The 20,646-nt window shown below is 41.2% G+C and overlaps 1 protein-coding gene across 1 annotated transcript in view; it reads left to right on the top strand.

Annotated features, from left to right (window-relative positions):
* The window catches only part of LOC123972513, a 46,827-nt gene that overhangs the window by 12,195 nt on the left and 13,986 nt on the right, over positions 1 to 20,646 (top strand). Inside the window, exons 4-14 of the mRNA XM_046052034.1 lie at positions 5,444 to 5,542; positions 7,426 to 7,557; positions 8,723 to 8,842; positions 9,290 to 9,328; positions 11,672 to 11,737; positions 14,370 to 14,429; positions 16,383 to 16,430; positions 16,711 to 16,819; positions 18,182 to 18,823; positions 20,199 to 20,323; positions 20,448 to 20,466. Of these exons, the coding sequence (XP_045907990.1) occupies positions 5,444 to 5,542; positions 7,426 to 7,557; positions 8,723 to 8,842; positions 9,290 to 9,328; positions 11,672 to 11,737; positions 14,370 to 14,429; positions 16,383 to 16,430; positions 16,711 to 16,819; positions 18,182 to 18,823; positions 20,199 to 20,323; positions 20,448 to 20,466 (1,459 nt within the window). The remainder of the gene's footprint in view (positions 1 to 5,443; positions 5,543 to 7,425; positions 7,558 to 8,722; positions 8,843 to 9,289; positions 9,329 to 11,671; positions 11,738 to 14,369; positions 14,430 to 16,382; positions 16,431 to 16,710; positions 16,820 to 18,181; positions 18,824 to 20,198; positions 20,324 to 20,447; positions 20,467 to 20,646) is intronic.

Genomic DNA, 20,646 nt, shown 5'->3' on the forward strand with positions numbered 1-20,646 from the left:
ATTTATTACAACAGTTTTTTTGACCTTGGAGGTAAACTGGCTTCCTATTCTGAGAACCTTAAAGCAGAATGTGACTTAAGTAGGAATTTGTCTCTTTCCCCCAGTTTGTCTGCCTCTTGTATTTCTTCTCATGTCAGTCACAGCCTTCTATTTTTCCAACAAAGTCCATGATGTTATACTTGTAGCACATATGCAAACTGTGATAATGTGACCCAGATAATATTTTAGCCAGTGTTCTTTACAAGTAAATTAGGTCATATTCAGCCCTGCGGTAAGTGAGAAAGTCGTAAAAATGTCTGAATACTAGTGATTGTGGATGAAAGGCTTGAGCTTTCTTGAACTTATTTTGAAGTATGTGTACTAAAATGTACTGTAAATTCTCTGTTCCCCAAGCTCCACTTACTGTTGCTACGCCTGTCAAACTTTCTGTTCTCGCACATGTGCAGTTTACAATGGTTACAGTTGTAGTTTTACTACTTGAAAGTCTGAGTAATTTTCAAAACAATGGCTCCTTGAAATGAGACAGAGGCAGTCAAAAGCAGGCCATCCATTCAAACTTTTTTTACTCTGTTTTCCCATGATAACGGGATGATTTTCTCATGATCTCGAGATAACAAAACAGTAGTTCAACACAGTGGTTTAATGGTAATTTCACTTTGAGCATCAGTGTCACTGGTTAGCTCAGATGGTAGAACACAGGACTCATACACTAGGAGCTGTGGGTTAGATCCTCCCGGAAGGCCAACTTTTTTTTACTTTTTTAACTTTTTCATAATCCTCTTCAACAAAGTTCTTATGAAGAGACGGGTGATTTGTCCACATCCATCAACCGATGGACTTTTTATTACCCCATCATTCCCAGGCAGAGGAAATTCCTGTGCTTCTCATTCAGGGAAATCCATTTAACGTATACTCATTGAAATGCTCCCACAGCGCTTTAGAATGTTTTTTCCTCCCGTGGTGTTCGCTAGTCGCTGTATTACAACTACAAAGACCAACATGCAGCTGTCATGTTATTGCCGCGAGTCTCTTTCGGATTGTACCACAGAGCTAAAACGGATTTATTCTTCAGCTGTGCGAAAGTGCAACCTTAGCGACTCTTGACAGAAACAGAGCTTAGGGCTTGGTTAAAACCATAGACTGTATATAAGAAATGGACATAGTCATTGTGACATCACCCGTTGGTCTGTGGACTGGCGTTTTGAAGCCTCGAGTTTGGCTGATAGGGCCCCGCCATGTCAAGTTTTTGCAACCAGGAAGTGCCCGGAAGTGACGATACGGCCGTGTGCAGAGCTAGCTAGCTTGCTTAGCTAGGTGCAACATTAACTGTCATTTTAACAGGGCTGATAACTTTGTCTAGCGAACAACAGTCTTAAAACTAAATGTACTCACCAGAGAAAGTGAACAGCCAACTCCTAATAAGCTTTTTCAACGGCGCTGGTTAAATTTACACAGTGCCGAGGGTACAAGTCGGCTGTAGCCTGATTGACAGGTCGCTATGGTAACGACTTGTCAATCATAGATAATCCCGCCCTGAAACATACTCTGCTTTTTGGTCTATTATTTATTATTTATTATTATTTATTTGATCTAAAATAAATGGGACCATAATTTATTAAATGAACATCATTTTGTATTGAAGAAGACTTGAAACTAGCAACTGAGACTATAAGCTCATCAGGAAAGTGTTTACTGTGGTAATTATTCAGCTGAGAACTAGGGTCATTTTCCCATTATTTCTAATGGAAATGCTGGATTTAGAATGGAATAGAATGTAGGTTTCAGGGACTTCCGCATTCACTTTATATTGTAGACTGGAAGCTTCCCGCTTGGTTAAAACCAGTCGCTACCAACTTATTTGAAGCCTACTTTCGATACTTAATGAATGAGCGCAGCTACTAAAATTTCACAAATTAAAAAGAAAGGAGAGTGGTGACCACAGAGGAGCTGAGGTTAGTAACGTTAAAGCAAATTAGGGATGCAAACTAGTCCTTTTAAGCTAATGAGGAAACTATTCTTTTGGATTTTGATGTACAAATGTAATGCTTGTAATTATACAGAAGGGAGGTGGTTCTCATGTTGCCTATTTTTATGTTAATTTCTACAAATGTATAAAGCAGTAAATTAAGACACAAAAGACAAACATGAGCAGTCCTATCTGTATTCTGAGGTTATATTAACAATGTTTTCCTGCTATTAAGGTGGTGAGGCTCCAAACAGCTTGGTGCTGCGCCATGAATGTAAAATCACTGTGGAGAGAATCAAAACTAATTACATGAATTTTCCCAGATCTAATGGTTATTATTCAAACCCAGTAGACTGATTTAGCAAGTTTAGCTTTTGGGTGTAGTTTATTCAAAATCTGCTCTTGATTTTCCTACTTATTATTCCCTGATGTGGTAATAACAAGGTTCCAAAATTATGTGGAGTTGCAGATTTCTTTATTGGAAAGCATAAAACTTTTCTTGGGGGATGACCACCAAAACCCCAACACAAAAATACCATCTTAATGTTTCATCTTAATGTTACCATCTTAATTTTTTACATTATACCGCCCCCTTGAAAGCATGTTTTAATCCTCATGGACATCATTTCTATAATTATTTGTAAATGTACCTGCTTTGCACCTGCCTTGACTTCTGCCTGCACTCACTCACACACAAACCTTTACCTCTGGTCTCTCACTGCAAACACTCTGGCTTTCCCCGCCTCTCTCTGTCTCCCTGAATGCTCCCCTGAGTTTTTCCATCAGCAGCAGGTTATGTGTTATAAAGTCACCGAAAAGACACAGAACTCGTCTTTTTTCTGGATATTTCCAACCGTGATCCTTTTTTCATGGCAGCAGGTGCACCGCATGCCGGGTTGTTAATTACGTAGCCTATCAATGTCATCGTCCATCCTGGTGTTTCATTGTTGACATTGTCCAATGCCATTTTTGTAGACATTACTCAACCCTAATTTGAATACATTTATTTACTCTGCAAGTAATTTTGTGACTGCATTTTCATTTGTATGTTTCTTTTTTTGATGTCGTGATATAGGTCTTAAATTTCATTCAAAAAGGTCTTTAAAAGTCTTAAATTAGACTAGGTGAAACGTGCAGAAACCCATTGGATTACAAGTCCTGTGCTCTACCAACTGAGCTAACCAGTCACACTGTAAAGTACTCTGAAATTATCCTAAGGACACACACTGGCTATCATGGGAAAACAACAGTCATTATCTCGAGATCATGAGATCACGGGAAAATGGAGTAAAATAAATATTTCAGTGGATGGCTGCTTAGGGCTTCCGTATTTCTCATTTCTAGCTACAGCCATCAATTTTTACTGCTGAAATGATGACTAACAGCAACGTAAAACTAGTTGCTCCTTATATTATAAATACGATAGGGAAAATGTAAGATAACCTTGATTTGCTGCTTAGCTTATATACTTAGACATGTAAGATATATGCTTGATTGTTCTTACTTTCTGACTGAGGTTAATGGAGGGTTAACCCAATAGAGCAGGACAGAGCCACTATCATTAGCCTATGCTGATGTTTTAGCATCCTGGATCTGTGGGTAAATACTAAACAGCGGATGTGCTAGCCATGAACCAGGCATTTTTTTAACATAACTTGTAAGCCTACAAAATAATGTAGTTTGACATGCGCCAGACCTTGAAAGTAACGCTTAGGGAGTTAGGCAACTATTAAGCAAATTAAGCAATTCCTTACACATAAGAGGGAAAAACCTAAACATATCTTAAACCATCAACCACAATGCCGTGTATTACTATTCACGGAGCCCCATGCACACCGCTTCAACATGTGGAGAAATGCTGAACATGCTGAACAATGCTGCTTGGATTTAGCTAATGGCCAATCATTAATATAAATTACATAATACTCCGAAATAGCATGCTTCCGCTTCTCAAGAGTTTATTCTGTATCCTCTTAAATGTCAGCTGTGTTTACTTGTTCCAAAGAAAAAGGCAGGAAAAATCACTCTCTATGTTGGGGGAAAAAGCAAGTGGCGCATAAGCATCTTTGCAGTAGGTTGCTACGGGATAAATCCTTCTCGAAAAGAGGACGTATATGCATGGCTTTTTAAGTATCTTCTCATAGACTTTGCTGGAGCTTAAATGTGTGGGAAGCCCCACGAGAAAAGCAGTATAGCCAGAAGGCAAAGCCTCTCATCACCCATATCCATTCCAAGTGATATGTACAATAAAACAACTTTTTCCCTGCCTCGATCTGACATTTCAGCAGGGCCCTCCATATGAATCCAGTAGTCACCAGCCAGTTACAGTCAATAGACTAGTCAATACAGACCTGCTATTATCTGGACAGGGGATAGAGGAGGGGACGGGGTCTCTATTGAGCTGCCTCTCGCTACCTTGAGGACTAATCCACCAAATGGAGAAGCCGATGGCTGATTGACAACATCCGTTGGCTGTTCCGCCAGCCCGCCTTTCTCACTTACTTCTTCTCTTCCTTATCCCTGTTGCTTGTTCTTCTCTTTATGCTGCTCTCTGTACCCTCATTATACTCACTGTATCTCTTCAGCCCATCCTTTTCTCATGTGAATATACATTTATGGAAGTAATGAACATTTAGATCTCCCTGCAGAGGCAGAGCTTGTTGGTGATATAGAAACCCCTGGTTTGGGTTTTAAATATTAGCTAAGCTTTTAAAGAAAAAATGTGAGGCGGAAGATAGCTGATGTACAGAAGAGGTGGACCACTCATCAGCATTACTGGGCCTGCAATTTTGTCAGACATATTCAGCACAGCAGGCAGGTTTTTCTTCTCGTCCTTTCTCCTTTTCACTTTTCCCTTCTTCTCTCTTCTCTTCTCTTGCAGGCTTTGTTCTATGAAAGACATGTCAAGCACACAGGTCGCATCAAATGGAACACGGTGGAAATGTTAATTGTTTTCTTTATTAGAGATGAGAATATGAGAAAAAGGGAGCTGTTGAGATCCATGGGAAACAATTACTTCAAAGGCTGGATTGGTTGTTCAGTCAGCACTATGTGAAGTAGTCGGAGCAAGCTGGTCGGTCAGCAGCGCGATTCATTCTGTCAGCAGATCTCACCTTATTGTTGTTAGCTAGCACTTGTGTATAACACATTGAAGTGCAGTAGACCTACTTTAAGAAAAGGGAGAGAAAAAAGGTGCTTGGGAAAAACAGGCTGCAATAATAAGACTTGCTGCACAAGGCGACGTGTGAATTCCTCTGAGAGTGAAGCTTCAAGAAAAGGCACATGAAAGAACATTCTGTCCTATCACACCTTATGTAACTCCTGTCACCCTACCTTCCAATCTAACCCCCTCCCAATCTATCCCTCCATCTCTTACTGTCACACTCACCTGAGTCAGAAAACAAGAAGCCTCACCGTCTTTCATGCTGAGCTCATATCCTTTCATCTCCTCATGTCGTTTCCATTCATCTCCTTCAGGGAATGGCTTCTTCGGCACGTTCCAAAGGGGAGCACAAGCAAAGGGTCTTCTTGACGATCTCTTTCGGCGGGATCAAGATTTACTGCGAAAGATCGGGGGTGAGTAGCATGTCAGCGAGTGGGCCTATGGCAGAGATGCACTGGGAGGCCTCTGCCAGCTGCTGCACTGTGAACCTACAGTATAGGACATCCAGAGGGCAGACGCTCGCACGGTTCAGTTCACAGCGGCTGCCAGGGTTGCCATCTTGTAAGCCTGGCTGGCACGGTTGACATATTAGTAAAACTGTAATACCTGCACAGAAGGAAGATGATTCACAAGGTTGTGCTGAAATAAAATGTGTCATTTTCAACACTAGATTTGCAATTCTTCTCCAAATATCACAAAACATAAGCAATAACATGCCTTTCTCAGGACAGTTTGCCCTTTAGCTAAACAAAATTTAACTTGACAGCATTAAATTACAATCTTGCTTTTGAAATTTGACCCTAGATTAACTGGTTTAACACATACCCTAATAAGATTAGTGATATGCTGCAGGACCCACTGAAGATCACTCAGGCCTTGTCTGCTTGCTAATGATAGCGCAGTGAGCAATGTTATGGTGATGTTATGGGATGGGCTGCTTCCGCCTCCATCCTGGCTTTCATCCCCTGGCGGACTCAGAGGCCTGCTGTTCCATTACAGGATGATCGAGAGGCTCAGCTCTCCCCCGTCCTGCGGCGTAGTGTTGGCTAGATAGGCCCACTCTGCTCATCAGTGCTAACCGATAATTAGCACTCAGTTCCACCCCTTAATGATCATTGCCGCTAATGCTAATTACACCACGGCTCCACCTCAGCTGTCGTTAGCGCTAAACTGATAATTATGCAACAGCGTTTGTCCCGTGGCTGCCGACCCCCACCCCACCACCAACCGTCTATTTCCCCAAAAAACACCCATCTTTTATAATATCTCTTTTTAATATGACTGGTGGTGATAGTGGCGCGTCAGTGGCCTGTAATGAAAAAGAATATTAAGCCTTCTGCCACTACCAACCAGCTCACCAGCTTCTGACAAGCTCATTTGTTGTTTTGGAAATCATGCCCCCTAATGCTCTTCATTTTATTTACTGATTACTAGCAGTAAATAACACTCTACATTTAATATCCCTCTTGAATTATTGTGGTGGAAATGGGGATCACTCCAGCGCAAGCTGTGTTAGATGGAAATACTTTATGTAAAGCTGACATGATTCTCTGCTGAATCGAGTAGACTAGTCATATTAGTTTTGTATTTTACATTAATCTGAGGCGCTACTAGCGTCGCTCCCCACTGTACATCGGCTAATATTCCAATGAAATCTCCTCCCCAGTGCCTGAGCTTATCTCCGCTAATAGTGGAGCGGCAGGTGGGTGTGCCTGAGTGACAGCTGAATTACTCTCAGTGTGTACAGTGTATGTATGGGTGTGTGTTGATATTTTGAGTGTTTCAGAGCTGCCCATTAGGCAGAAATGTTGTGAATACATCACACAGTAGATTTTGAAAGTGGAATTGTCTCCTGAATTTGGTGTTTCTTAATCACCAAATTCACAGCGTCTCAAATCCTGCTGATATCAAAGCTGAGATGTCTGCTTCCCAAGCAATAGCACAAAACAAACATCAAGCTACTAGATTCCAAGTCCCATAGTAACTATAGTATCTATAGTAGTACTGGTAAATAGAGAACCGCCCTGAATCTCTCCTTCTGCTGTCAGAGACTTTTAGGCTCACTCTGTGTTGGTTGGTTGCGTTTGGCTCAACAATATGCAAAGATGTTTAATGTAGGTTTGACCTACTTTTCCTGCCAACACAGTGTATAGTACTTATACTTGTGAAACAGTGTTTTAAAAATGCATACTTTCAAATGAAACATGATATGTTTTTTACGTACAGAAGATGGTGTGATTACCCAAATTTAACATCGTCTTTCCTGTAACACGTAACATCCCTGCCATGTACGTAGGTGCTCCTGCATCACCACTCAGTCCACGAGATTAGCTACATCGCCAAGGACACCAGGGACCATAGGGCCTTTGGCTATGTCTGTGGGAAGGAGGGCCACCACAGGTTTGTGGCCATCAAGACCGCACAGTCGGTAAGTGCTTTTCTACTCGGCTAGCTGTTCAGTCCAACTCAAGTCTCAAGTATTTTATAGAAGTTCCAAACCAAGTCACACGACTAGACAAAATATTTGAATTGAAGGTATTTTTACATTTCTAAAGGATGTCCATTAAAATGGCATAATATTTTAACATTTTCCCTTTAAAGCTGTGTTAAAGTAATGTGTTTTTACTTTGCTGAGACCAAGTGCATGCAATGCCTACCAATAGGCCTACCAATTACATATTCAAGCTGTGTGGCTTTATAACGCATTCCTGGCAGACACATATTTTGATTAAAATTTCAAGTCTACGGGGAGTCAAGTCCTCATTTTATCAGGTTAGACTGAACCCTAAGCCTCAAGTGTGAAGTCAACAAATGTGCACTCTTTTGTTCAATCACAAATCTTCATCTACAGCTCAGGAGCTCCAGGGGAGAATTGTGGAAGACACAAACAATGAGAAGAGAAAAAAATCTAAAAAATGAGAATGTGCTGTGATGTGTAAAGCCACCATAGCTGTTCTAACCTATGAAGCAAGCCAATGCCAATGTTAGCACTCAGCTACAGCTACGCTGTTTTGTACTACATTACTTTCAGGTCAGTAAAGTAAATAAGCAGATACTGACCTTAATTTTTTGTTTGAATTTTTGATTGAGCGTATATTATTATCATCACTCTCTGCTGTGCTGGGATTTGTGTTACCTCGCAGGGAGTGACCAGTCAGATGGCATCCACACATCCTACATATAATGCATTCTGCATGAGTTGGTTGACTAAAATGAAATGTGAAAATATTAATAAATACATAAATAGAATAAAAAATACCAGAAAGAAATACATAAAATGCAAAAAGGTCCCTCCTCATAACATTAACATGTTCATTCAATTTTTAATAAATGTCATTCCTGAAGATTTTAAGATAATTTTAGTTTTCCTACACTGCTTTACTTCTTCCACATCTTGGCCTTGCCTACACATGTTCATCTTCCTCTGCTCTTCACTGACCTGGATTGCTATACTCCTCCCCTTCTTTCTCTGAATCTCTTTTTTTTTCTTTGTCCATTCCCTTCCCTTCCCTATTTCCCTCTCCTTGATTCCATTTCTTAAATTTCCACAACCTCTTCTTCCTCTTCCTTCTCTCACCGCTTCTCACATCCAGGCGGAGCCTCTCATCATTGACCTGCGCGACCTCTTCACGCTCATTTACGATATTAAACAGCGGGAGGAGATTGAGAAGAAGGCCCAGAAGGACAAACAGTGTGAGCAGGCAGTCTACCAGGTAGGACAGTCAGAGAACATTTCTGCTTTTTTTATCAGTTTCATTTTCCATTCGGAGGCGCGATCACACATTATAACTCAGAAAAAAATTAATTCACACAACAGAAATCTTCCTCTGAAGTACATTGCAGACTGTGTTTGTTTGCATCATTGATTTCTATGTTGAATATCTACATTTAATGGAAATGCAACAGTTTTTTTTTACTGAAGTCAGGTTTGTGTGACAGGAAATGTACGTTTTGGTGTATCTGTGATATACGAAATCACTGTTTCATTAAAACCTAACACACTGTCAGCCTGTAATTATGCTTGCTTGCAGGAAATGACAGACTAAGTTGTTTTCTGTCCTTCCTCCATTTATTTTCTAATGAGACGCTAAATTTGGCTGCACTGTCTCACTGCTGAAAAACAAAATGTGTCATCTGCCTTCTGTCCCACCACTGTACAGACCATCCTGGAGGACGAAGTGGACGATCCAGTTTACCAGGTAGGTCTGTAGGCACACAGAGCAGGAACCAAATACCGCTGATTTTGATGTTTTTCTAGCTTCACTGGTGCTGTTTTCAGTCTTAAAGCTTGGAATAAAAAAAAAACATTTAATCCTTAATTTAAATATCTCCTCCAGTCGCTGATCTGCTTGAATTAATGATTCATGATATTCCGCCATTCCAGTAATACACAGTAGACCATCCTAGTGGACAGTTTTGTTCAACCATTCAACTCCCATTTGCCAGTGCAATGTTGTAAAACCATATTTTTTAAGTTGATCTGTGTCAATGTTCTGATTTCTTCCAAAGACATGCCCCACTGACTGATTGTTACCCCCACCCCCACCCCCCACCCCTTTTTGCCCTGTGCATTTATTTGGCTGAACATGACTTTGTTTCACTGTGTTTGCTCACACTGAATACAGACAACACTAACTCTTACTCTGAATGCTATGTTCAGTGGTACGTCAAACCACCTCCCAGATCACCTCTGTTCTTTGCTCTTGAAGTGTGTTTTGCATAAAATCATTCCATTTTCAGCTTTCGATTATGTTGATGTTGGTTGACAAAACTCCAGATTGTGGCCCGAATCTTAAAGGAGTACTTTGACATTTTGGAAATTACCTTTATCTGCTTTCTTGCTGAGAAGATCAATACCACTCTCATGTTTGTGCAATAAATATGTAGATGGAGCCAGTAGCCAGTTAGCGTAGCTTACCATAAAGACTGGAAACAGGGGGGAACAGCTAGCTTGGTTCTTTCCAAAGGTAAAATAATCCACCAGCACCTGTAAAGCTCACTAATACTAATATGTTATATTTAGTTTATTTAATCCGAGCTGCTGTGTTAGTTTTGGCAAAAGTATGTTATTTTTTGTCTTATTTTAGTCAACAAAAACAAAATATATTTTTGTCTAGTTTTCGTCTCATTTTTGTTTTTGAGGCTGCAGCTGTCGCAGTTTGCACACAAACACACACATGGTGTCCAGGTGAGTCTGCTATGCAGATGGACTCTCAGTAAATCCAGTTTTCATTTCCAAATTCTGGCTGTTTGAACAGAACGGCTCACTCACAGTTGTTCTGCTCGCCTAGATTTAGCATTACTGCAGCTACTGTACCTGTGTTCTCGACAGCAGAACAGCTGATCAGAAGCCGATTCATTCAGTTGTTCATTAAAGTACTGTTTGTTATCTGTAATCCTCAGTGGATTGTAGAAGTTAATCCATCCATCTGTTTCTTCCAAGAGCTGGTAACATCAGATAACATTACCGATAGAGACACAGGATAACTAAATGTATTATGTTTCTTATTAAGGGCAGTGCAACAGGTCAAACAGCTCAACTTCTGAACAAGAGATATTTTCGGGCAATACTATTTTACTTATGAGAAGCAAGGCTACAAGGTGTGTGAGTCTGCAGATGAATTCAGGTTCTCGAGCAAATCTTTGCAGTGGACTTTGAAACTAATTAGTTCATTTGTCGTCATAATTTAGTCTTTTTTTCACTGAAGAAACATTTGTCATGGTTCTCCTTTGTAATGTTTACTTTTTATTGAGTTTTGTTTTCTTTTTGTGGTGGATAATAGGCTGCCAATGTTTCTGTCATACGTTTTTTTGGCCAAAATTAACATGGCCGAGGTGGTAGATGAATGTTGTTATAATTAGACAGAGCCAGGCGAGCTGTTTTCCCCTATTTCCAGTCTTAATCGTAAGCTAAGATAACCGGCTGCTGGCTCCAGCTATATATTTACCATACAGATATGAGAAAGGTATTGATCTTCTCGTCTTACTCTCAGCAAAAAAGTTGATAAATATTTGCCAAAATGTCAAACTACTACTTTGAGATTGATTTGAGATCCACAAAGGCATTTATTAACGTCAACCTTAAGAGGAGATGCTGACGAATTTGAGGACTTTTGAGACTTCACTCATGGATCTCAAGCAAATACTCTGACCTCCGGGTCTGTTTTCTTTCAAAGAGGTGGAGCATCACATTGCTGATGTAGAAGGGAGACCTCTAGCTAAGACCTCCACATTGCCTTGAACTACTGCCTGACCTATTGTACTTGTGCTCTTTCCTCTTCCCACCTCACACTTTTTTCTTTCTCTCTTCACCTCCCCCATTCCTCTTTCCCATGCCCCATTTTTTTTTACACCCTTAATATTCTTGATCTCATTTCACTCCCCACTCGACGCCATCCTCGCGCCCCTGTGCTTTCATTTATTCTTGTCATGTCTCACTTCCTTGTTGTATCTCTCTATTTTATATGCCAACCTTTCTCTCTGTCTTCCCATCTCATTATTCTCTGCACCTCTACGTCTTGCCCACTACTTCTGTTCTATAGTACATAGTGTTTGAGGCTGGACACGAACCCCTCCGTGGCCCCCAGTCAGAGGAGAGCGTTTATCAGGTACAAAGACAAGCACTGCCCCCTTTTTTCTCCCTCTTCATACTCTGTGATAGATGATAATAGTAACAGTATTAACAACATGCCTTTGTAGCACCTTTCTTAAAGGAGTTACCAAGCAGATTTTTTGGGGGGGAAAGGATTTTCTGGGGATTCAGAAGTAGATCAAACTAAGGTTTCTGTTTTAATGTGGCAATCAGGAAAGAACCAAATGAAGCTGTGAAACCCAATAAAAAGATTTAGATTTCATGCTAAAGTTATAATCTGTAAAATTTAAGTGGTTTAAGTGTTTAGTGGTTTGGCAAAACCCATAGAAAACACTTGAGAAGCTACTTTGTCAGACATACAACAGAGCAACTGGTGCATCTATTTACAGTGCAACCAGACAAACTCACATTGTTTCAATAAAGAAGTCAGTCAATAATTGCAACCGCAAGTAGTTTTCCACACAGCAGCAGGACTAAAGTTGGTTACCTTGCTGAGGAGTTGGAGGTGTGCAGCCTGTCACCGGAAACTCTTCATCTAACAGCTCACTCTGGCTGTTCCACATTTTTGATGAACAATCACAGTCAGCATTAACCTCAGTGACAAACACATTGCATTTCCCGTGGCCTCTTTACAATAAAAGCCACCAAGTGTTTCACCAGATGAACGCTTTTCAGGTGAGGCAATAACAGTTGCCATTAGTAGTAACTTACCGTAAAACTTGGATTAATAGCCCGGGCTTTTTAAAATGACTTAATTAACCCTGCCTATATTTGGGACAGGCGTCCATATGGGACAGGCCTTTAATTCCTCTCAAACAAAACTGAAATAGGCTACTATGAAACAGTTTATTTTTTTCAAACAGAATATTACTTAAATAATATTAAATACACATACAAATAGTCATTCATTTGATCTACCGACAGACAACTTATGCGCTTTTATTTTGTTGGCAGCAACATAACGAAAACAACAACAGGGTGCAAGATGAGAGAAGTGTCGCAGAAGTTAGCAGACAGAGAGCAATGGATTTCACATGCCAGTATTCACAACTTGGATTCATTTTTATGAAAAGCTGTTTTGATTCTTTTGATCGTAAAGCCTTACAGACTAAAGGAATATAAATAATCAAGGAACGGACACATTCGGACTTATGGAGCGCTTTAAAGGTATCAGGGAGTCAGCACTTTTTTTTTTCATCTTTCTCCTACCATGCCGGTTACACCGGTAAATCTATAAGAATTAGACTTTTGGACTTGTTGTTTCCATTAAATGAATGACTGAATTGTTGAGAATCTAACCGATCTAACGATGTGTAGCATTACCATACTGACATATTGATCATACGTTTAAGCACTAATATTTCTATTAACAATCTAAGCAGCTAAAGCGGGCAACCCCGCAGGGTTTAAGAAACAACTTATATAAAAACCAGACCAGGCGTTTAATGGAGACCTGCGTTTATTTGTCAAAATGTGTTCCCACACCAGGCCAGTAAACAGGGTAGGCGTCAAATTGGGACTCGGCTATTAATGGACGTTTTACAGTAATACACCGCTGATACTGTGTAAAGAGAGCAAACACTAAACAGCGAGCCTTTAATCAATGAGTTCAAATTACACTGGATTACATGCGTGCATCGTGTCCTGTTGCTCCCTTGTGCTTGTGAAGGCTATTTGAATCCAGCATGGAAATGGCATACTCCGCCACTACCAATGATAACTACTATATAGAGAGGTAATTAAAGAATGTAAATATATTTAATGGCTATTGCTGAAAAAAAGCATATCATGAAACTCTTCTGCATTGTAACGCTATATGATGAAAATAAAAAGGCAGCAGTTTTATGTTTAAAATGATCAGCTGCAGAAGTGTCAAGGTCAGTTGTTTAGTCTGGCTAGTTTACCCAAAGCCTGTATACCAGGCTCCTTTTATAAATCCAACACTTTGACCTTTTGGCTTTAGACCATTTAAGAACCTGCTAGGACTCCATGGACCTGTCATATGGTTTAATCCTACCCCCCTCCCTCCCTTTCTCTCCCCTCCTCCTCCTCCTCTTTTTGCCTCTCTGTATCTTGCGTTCCTCTGAAGATGAAAGATGTAGAGAGAGATTAATCACTTGCCATGCCATTTGATCTCAGAATGAAACAAGATCAATAGACTAAGGGAAAACGAAATGGAAAGTTAACCAGTCGAGGGAGTGATAGAAGTGAAAGGCAGCAAGGTTAAGAGTAACATATAGTTCGAATAAATGTGAGGGAAGTATACAAAGAAGCCCAGAGCTGAGGCATGTTCATATTGTCGGATGAACCAGTAGAGACCATACTGTTGCAGAATAACAATAGGTTTCCTTAATATTCACAGAACCAGCACGCAATATCTTCAGGCATTGTTTGCAATCAATAATGATTTAAATAGAATTGATTCAACAAAACAGCTGTAGAATTAACATAATCCCACTGCTCTAAAAAAAAAAAAAAAATTACATCTAAAGAATATGGACTAAATCGAGATTGATGTAGTAAGCTTTATCTTTTTCAAGAGACATGTTTCAATTATTGTAAGCTCCTGTTTTTTTTATAATCCAGCCTAAAAATAAAAAAGTGTTGCTCTGTTACTTACATTTGAATCGACCTCCAATCCAATGCAGGTCCCAACCAGTCAGCAGAAGGAAGGGATCTATGATGTCCCAAAACGCCATTTCATGACTGTAGGTGTTTTTATTTTTTATTATTTGTTTCTTTACTCTTCTACTTGCAAACCTCTATTTAAGATCCTCTTGAAGGAAGTGCCTTAAGCCCCCTTTGACAGTGTCCATTTGTAATATTATGCTCCACTGTATTTAATAGTTTTAGTTATGTATTACAGCCTATAGGCTCTAAAATGCATTTCCCAAGCCAAGGGCGCGCCAGACCGCTCTCTATGTCTGCATCCGCTTTCTGTGATGATGACGAAACAAAGCTACATTGGTTTTGCCTAGCCTGCATGAAGACATAAGACTAATCGATTGGTCAACCAAAGATCGACATGTCAGCAATTTCACAGGACATTAGAGAGGCAGGCTTCATATCCAAAATGCAATCCTGTGCAGAATCTAAGGCATGTCGGGACCAGATGGTTGATACCAATTCAAGTTTGGAGTCTGTTAGCTAGTCTCACCTGACCGGTACAGTGGACTGACTGGATGAAAAAAGGGGCGGCTGTTTTGTCTTCCTCAGAGGATGAGGACGAGAGGTTTGTAGGTGTTGGGTTGAGCTGCATGCAGTGTAGTCACGGCTACATACAATCAAGGCCACAGAACACTCATAAAACCTTAATGAATAGCAGACTATTTTTCTTTAGAAAATTTATTTGATCAGAAAACAGCACAAAAAGCATTTTTGATTTCCCCCTTTCATCAAACTGAAAATATATTTCATCTCATCCTGGTAGTTCTTCACCACCATGCAGTGACCACACTACTACATCTCTCAAATCGCTTGTAAAAAACATTCATTCAAGCCTATTTCGCCCAAACATTCACCCAGAGAGATTTTCCTCACAACTTTTGAAAACAGCCCTAGCAAAGTGCCCCTCTTACTCTTCGCTGTTAGTGTGGTGCTTGTTGCTCAGCATATCAAACAGATAAACTGTCCCGGTCCCCCTCGCTATCTCACCCAAACAGCCCATGCCAGTATAAGTAGCAACGCTTTCCATATCTCTAAGTGTTACTGCTTGTCTGTTCATTCAGTTGGAGCTTTTTGAGAGCCTCGAGCTCCCCTGATGTGTGTCAGTGCCTGCAGGGAGAGACTTCTGTGCGCAATGTTTACCTTTTTTCCAAATTCTGTGCACCTCAGTGGTCTCAATGTGCCGCGCAAACTGTGCGATCCGCTGTGTCCCAGCTTATTCAAGGAGGACGTAAACACCCTCTTAGCAGCAACACTGATTGCTGTGATTCCTCCCTTTTCTTTCTTTTGTTGCAATATATTATGTTTGTATCTGTTTATTTCTAGCATGCAAATCCTGTGTGTTCTGTGCGTTTTTGTGCTTTTCCAGTGATTCATTGTCTGCTTGTGCATGGCCCCAGAGACATTTCATGCAACTTAGCCATTCCATAGTCTCTTCCATAGCCGCGTCCCCTCTCCGTCAAGTACTGCGAGTGGAGAACAGAGGGGACTAGGGTCACGTCTGCCTATAGGGTGAGGTGGCCTCATTGTCTCGGCTGGGTGGTTCCAGGAGCTTCTTCCTTCATTCATTCAATGAAATAAACACACTACTCTGCGTATGTGTGTGCTCGCGGAGTAGAATCAGCATGACAAAGCGGCCCAGGCTCTCACGGGGGCCCTTCTTGATTGGCAGACATAAGAATATCTAATCAGAGTCTGTTTTATGGGACTGAATAGCCTTTTTACCCACTCAATTATAGCGAGCCATGAAAGATTCATTTTAGATCAATTTTCTGATAATGAAACGAGGGGATAGTTGTTTCTTGCCATCTACAGCACAAACTGCCTATGTGAATAGATGTCACACCACACACCTACCCACCCATGCTACCACCATACCCTATCTGGAGATGAACTCAGGTTTCATGACTGTGCAAATCTCATTGTCATGATGTATCACCGGACTCGCTCTGTCTCTCTCTCTCTTCCTCTCTCCCTCATCCCTTGACTCGACTCAGAATATCAACCACTTTGATCTTTTTGGCGATATGTCCACTCCTCCCTCGGTGAGTAGTACCACACAAAACCAAACCCTGATTAACTTTGTTGATTGATACAAGTTTATAGAACTGCATTTAGTAATTACATATCATATTATATCTGTAATGTAAGGTAATTTTATTAGAACAGGCAGAACATTCTGAAATGCCTGAATGTTCGACATTACTGCAGATTAAAGATAAATGTGCATCGCGGTGACTTTTAAGTGACTTTGAAAGTGGTGACGTGTGTGTGTGTGTGTGTGTGTGTGTGTGTGTGTGTGTGTGTGTGTGCTTTGCCTCCCAGATGCCCCCATCACCTGCCAACACACTGGACCCTAGCAGGAGCAGCCGCCAGCAGCAACACACTCCTGCTGAGATGTATGCCCCCTTCAGCCCCACCTCCGTGCCATCAGGTAGCTACCCAGACTAAAGTGCTGAATCTTTTCCACAATACAAAACATAAAAGAGAAAAAGTGCTGGTGGGGATGTCTTTCTTTGATGAGTGGTTTGTGAAAAGCCTTGTCAAGACGTGGCAGGATGTGGATTTATCTGTGTTTTTATAAGGACCACACATCGAGCTGTAACCCACAGAGATGTGATGTTTCTTGAAGGACCATACAGGCATTTTTCCACTGAGATTCAAGTTTTCCAAGAACATTCAATAACGCAACATTGTTGTAACACTGTTTAAAGACAGCAGCCTACTGAAGAGCAATATTTTTAATGGAAGAAACAACTCAATTCACATCATCCTTTTCACAATGTGTCTGTCCATGATAACACAGCTTAGGAAGTAAATGCTTTTTGGCAGCTGACTCTCAAATATCAGATGTTGTCCTGGAACACACCAACAGGGAAGCACTTTCACGATAGTCCTTGCATGCAAATGCATTACCATGCAACTGTAAATTGGACAAAAATATAAATGTCCAAAAGAGTCCACTGTCATTATTACTGATCTCAAGCACACCTGTGCCAGTTTGGTTGTATCAAGAAAGCTATATGGAAAGCAATTTTCAGAGGAGATTTCTTTCAGGAAGTTAAGCATGTTTTACACCCCGTACATTGAGTGTTGTGTTATAAATATCATAAATAATTAGCTGTGTACATGTCAATTCAGTGATTCTCAAACTTTATCCGTCACACCAAAAGGTTGAATCAGAACGCTTTTTTTGTTAATGCCCCCCAGAGGGGGCCCGCCCCCCGGTTTGAGAACCACTGGTGTAATTGATGGGTTCAGCCTGGGATTCCATATATGGACCTTCTCCAATGTTGAGTTTACCTGGAGAGATAATTTTGAAACTTCATAATTGTACTTAATAAATCTTTGAGATGTGCATACAGTACCTTCTGAAGTAAGTTTGGGAGTGAAATCAAGCCTGTTGTTGTATGGAAGACACAAAATCTATGTAAAAACTTTGCTGGAATGTAAAGTGTACAATATGATCCTTGTAGCTAATGGCAAAATTATTCAGCACACATCTCAGAGTGCTGTATAAAACAGTCTATGGTTTATGTTGAGCATAAAACTGTAAAAGCTTTAGAATGCTGTCCTTAAACACACATTTTTGATATTAATTTTTGCCTTGTATAGCTGTCATTGTTAGCTAAGATATTAATAGAGGAACATGCTGCAATATTGAAAATCGATGCATTGAACTCACAGGAGACAAAATATATTCTGTGCTCATAATAATGATAATCTCGCCTTCCTTTTTCTGTCTAAATATCCTTTAATTATTTCCTTCTGCCTCCTTCTCTTGTTTCTACTCCAGGTTATATGACCATGGGTCCAGTGCAGGCGGCTCAGTGGGCGCAGCAGCCGTTTCCTGCCCAGGCTCAGACTCTGGCCTTCCCCGTGCAGGGGCCCCTCCAGGTGGCTCAGGTCCTCCCCGGTGGTCAGCCGGTCATCTGGAGCCAGGCCAACATTTTCCCTGCCACTCAGCAGCAGTGGGCGGCCATGGCGGCCTATATGCCAGCCCAGACTGTGGGCGTGGGGGGGCACGCCATACCAGCTGCCATGCTCCAAGGCCTGGTACCCATTACCACCATGTGCCCCCAAGCCTGCGACCTATCAGCCCCCTCCTCTGCCATCACCAGCCCCCAGCACACGGCCGACCCCGCCCTGTTTCAGAGACAGCTGAGCCTGGGGAAGGAAGGCGTGGACTCAGATGCAGGCGAAGGCCCCTCTACATCAGGAGCCGGAGCAGCAGGTGCTGGGTTTGGTGTCACGTCAGCAGCAGTGAGCAGGTGTGGGACCCCAGGCCTCATGAGTGTACCGGACACACTGGCCTGCAGTCAGCTGCTGCCACCTTCAGCTTCTGTGACCCAGGAAGAGGAAGGGAGCTGTAGTGACCTTGATCTCTCTAGGATGACCTTGAGCCCAGGTACATCCACGTCACCGTCTACTGAATCTCGTAAGTGTTAATTTTTGTCCTTCTACAGAATTGCAATTACAAAATCATCCTCTGTACCACCTTACTTGAAGAATGTGCAAATCTCTGGTGAACTATTTTTATTAGCTTTTGTAGCTGCCTTGCTCTATGAATGGTAATGTCGTCCTGTTGGTCAATCGACCACTTTCGTCCAGACTGGACTATCTTTAACATCAATTAGATCCACTGCCATGAAATGTTGTACCGATATTCTGGTCAAAGTTTTTACTTATCCATTGAGATACCTTAACATCTACTTGGTGAATTGGCACATCAGTGCAGACAAGTACATGAATTTCATGGTTCCCAGATGATGTATCCTAATGACTTTGGTGATCACCTGACTTTCCCTCTAGCGCCACGATGAGGTGCATCTTTGTGGTTTTGAGTGAAATTTCTACAGAACTATTTCTATGAAATATAGTACAGACATTAATGTGCCCCTAGGGAGGAATTGCAATAACTGTGGTGATCCTCTATCTTATCATTTAACAAATTTTACATTTTTCCAAAATACCTGCAAAGCCACTGACATTCCCATCAGCTAACACTGTAAACCAGGGGTTCTCAAACTAGGGGGACATTTTCCCAGAATGCCAGAAAAACTGGAAGAAACCTCAGGAAAAGCAACAGAGGAGGGATCCCTCTCCCAGTACAGACAGATATGCAATTGAAGAAACAAAGAAAGGGTTGGAAAGATGCAGTGGTTTTCAGAAAGTTTACAGTATTCTTGTCAGCAGGACAAACATGGACTATAAGTATTAAGCTTAATAGATTCACTGACGGACACACTGGAAGGATAATGGTAACAGATACGAGTTATCAAAGTATAGGCAACTAACTGAAAGTTAAGGTGAAAAGATGAGTTTTTGGCCTGGATTTAAAGGCCTCAACAATAGTCAGACTGATATCAGCACAGAGGTCATTCCAGAGGAAGGGGGCACGATAGGAAAAGGCCCTGCAGCCTGCTGACTTCTTTTTAACTCTGGTGTCAGACTAAGGTGTGTTTGTTTAGAAAGTTATGCATTATTTGATGGTATACAGAATACACAGTGTCAGGTATAATAGAAAAGAAAGTCGAGGTGATCACATGCAGTAAAGGTTATGGTCTAGATCTGAATCTACTAACATGAGGATACTAAAGATATTAACAGAGCAGATTAGCGTTAAACAGTAAACACTGCACAATCCTTTGACATGCAGTAGACAGCTCTGCGAACTATGTGCATATTTACTATAATGCATTGCTATAGTCCAGAGTGGTACGAGTAACGCCAACCCTGGACAAAATAGAAACGGAAGACTGGTACAAGCCAGTAGACAGTTACTGAAAGTTCCTTATTTCCTCTCTTCACAGCATCCACTCCAGCCCCTCAGCAGAGCTCATCTTCAGACTGCCCTCCTTCCCAGGCCAGTGACCCCCCTACAGATCAGTCCCCTGTAGACCCGATGGGCTCCAGCAACGCCAAGGAGGAACAATCGGTGAGCACCATCCCCCTGGATCACATCCCAGCATCCTAGTCAATAAGATTCATGGATTTGATTTAAAAACTGACTGGCATGACGCTATAATCTATTATTGTCATATCTATGATCTGTTCTCAAGTACATTGCATGCACGCAGAGTAAAATGTCATGTGATTAATATGAGCAAATGGGATTGATTTTACCCTTTTTTTTCCAGAAAAATGTCAAGTCAATTAAACATGAAAGGCCAAAAATGATTGAAGTGTCTTGATTAGATCATGTATAATAAGGCAGCATTATGTTTCATGGTAATTCTAGTCATTTTCCTACATGTTCAG

Source organism: Micropterus dolomieu, linkage group LG06, assembly GCF_021292245.1.
Source record: "Micropterus dolomieu isolate WLL.071019.BEF.003 ecotype Adirondacks linkage group LG06, ASM2129224v1, whole genome shotgun sequence".
Lineage (NCBI taxonomy): Eukaryota > Metazoa > Chordata > Actinopteri > Centrarchiformes > Centrarchidae > Micropterus > Micropterus dolomieu.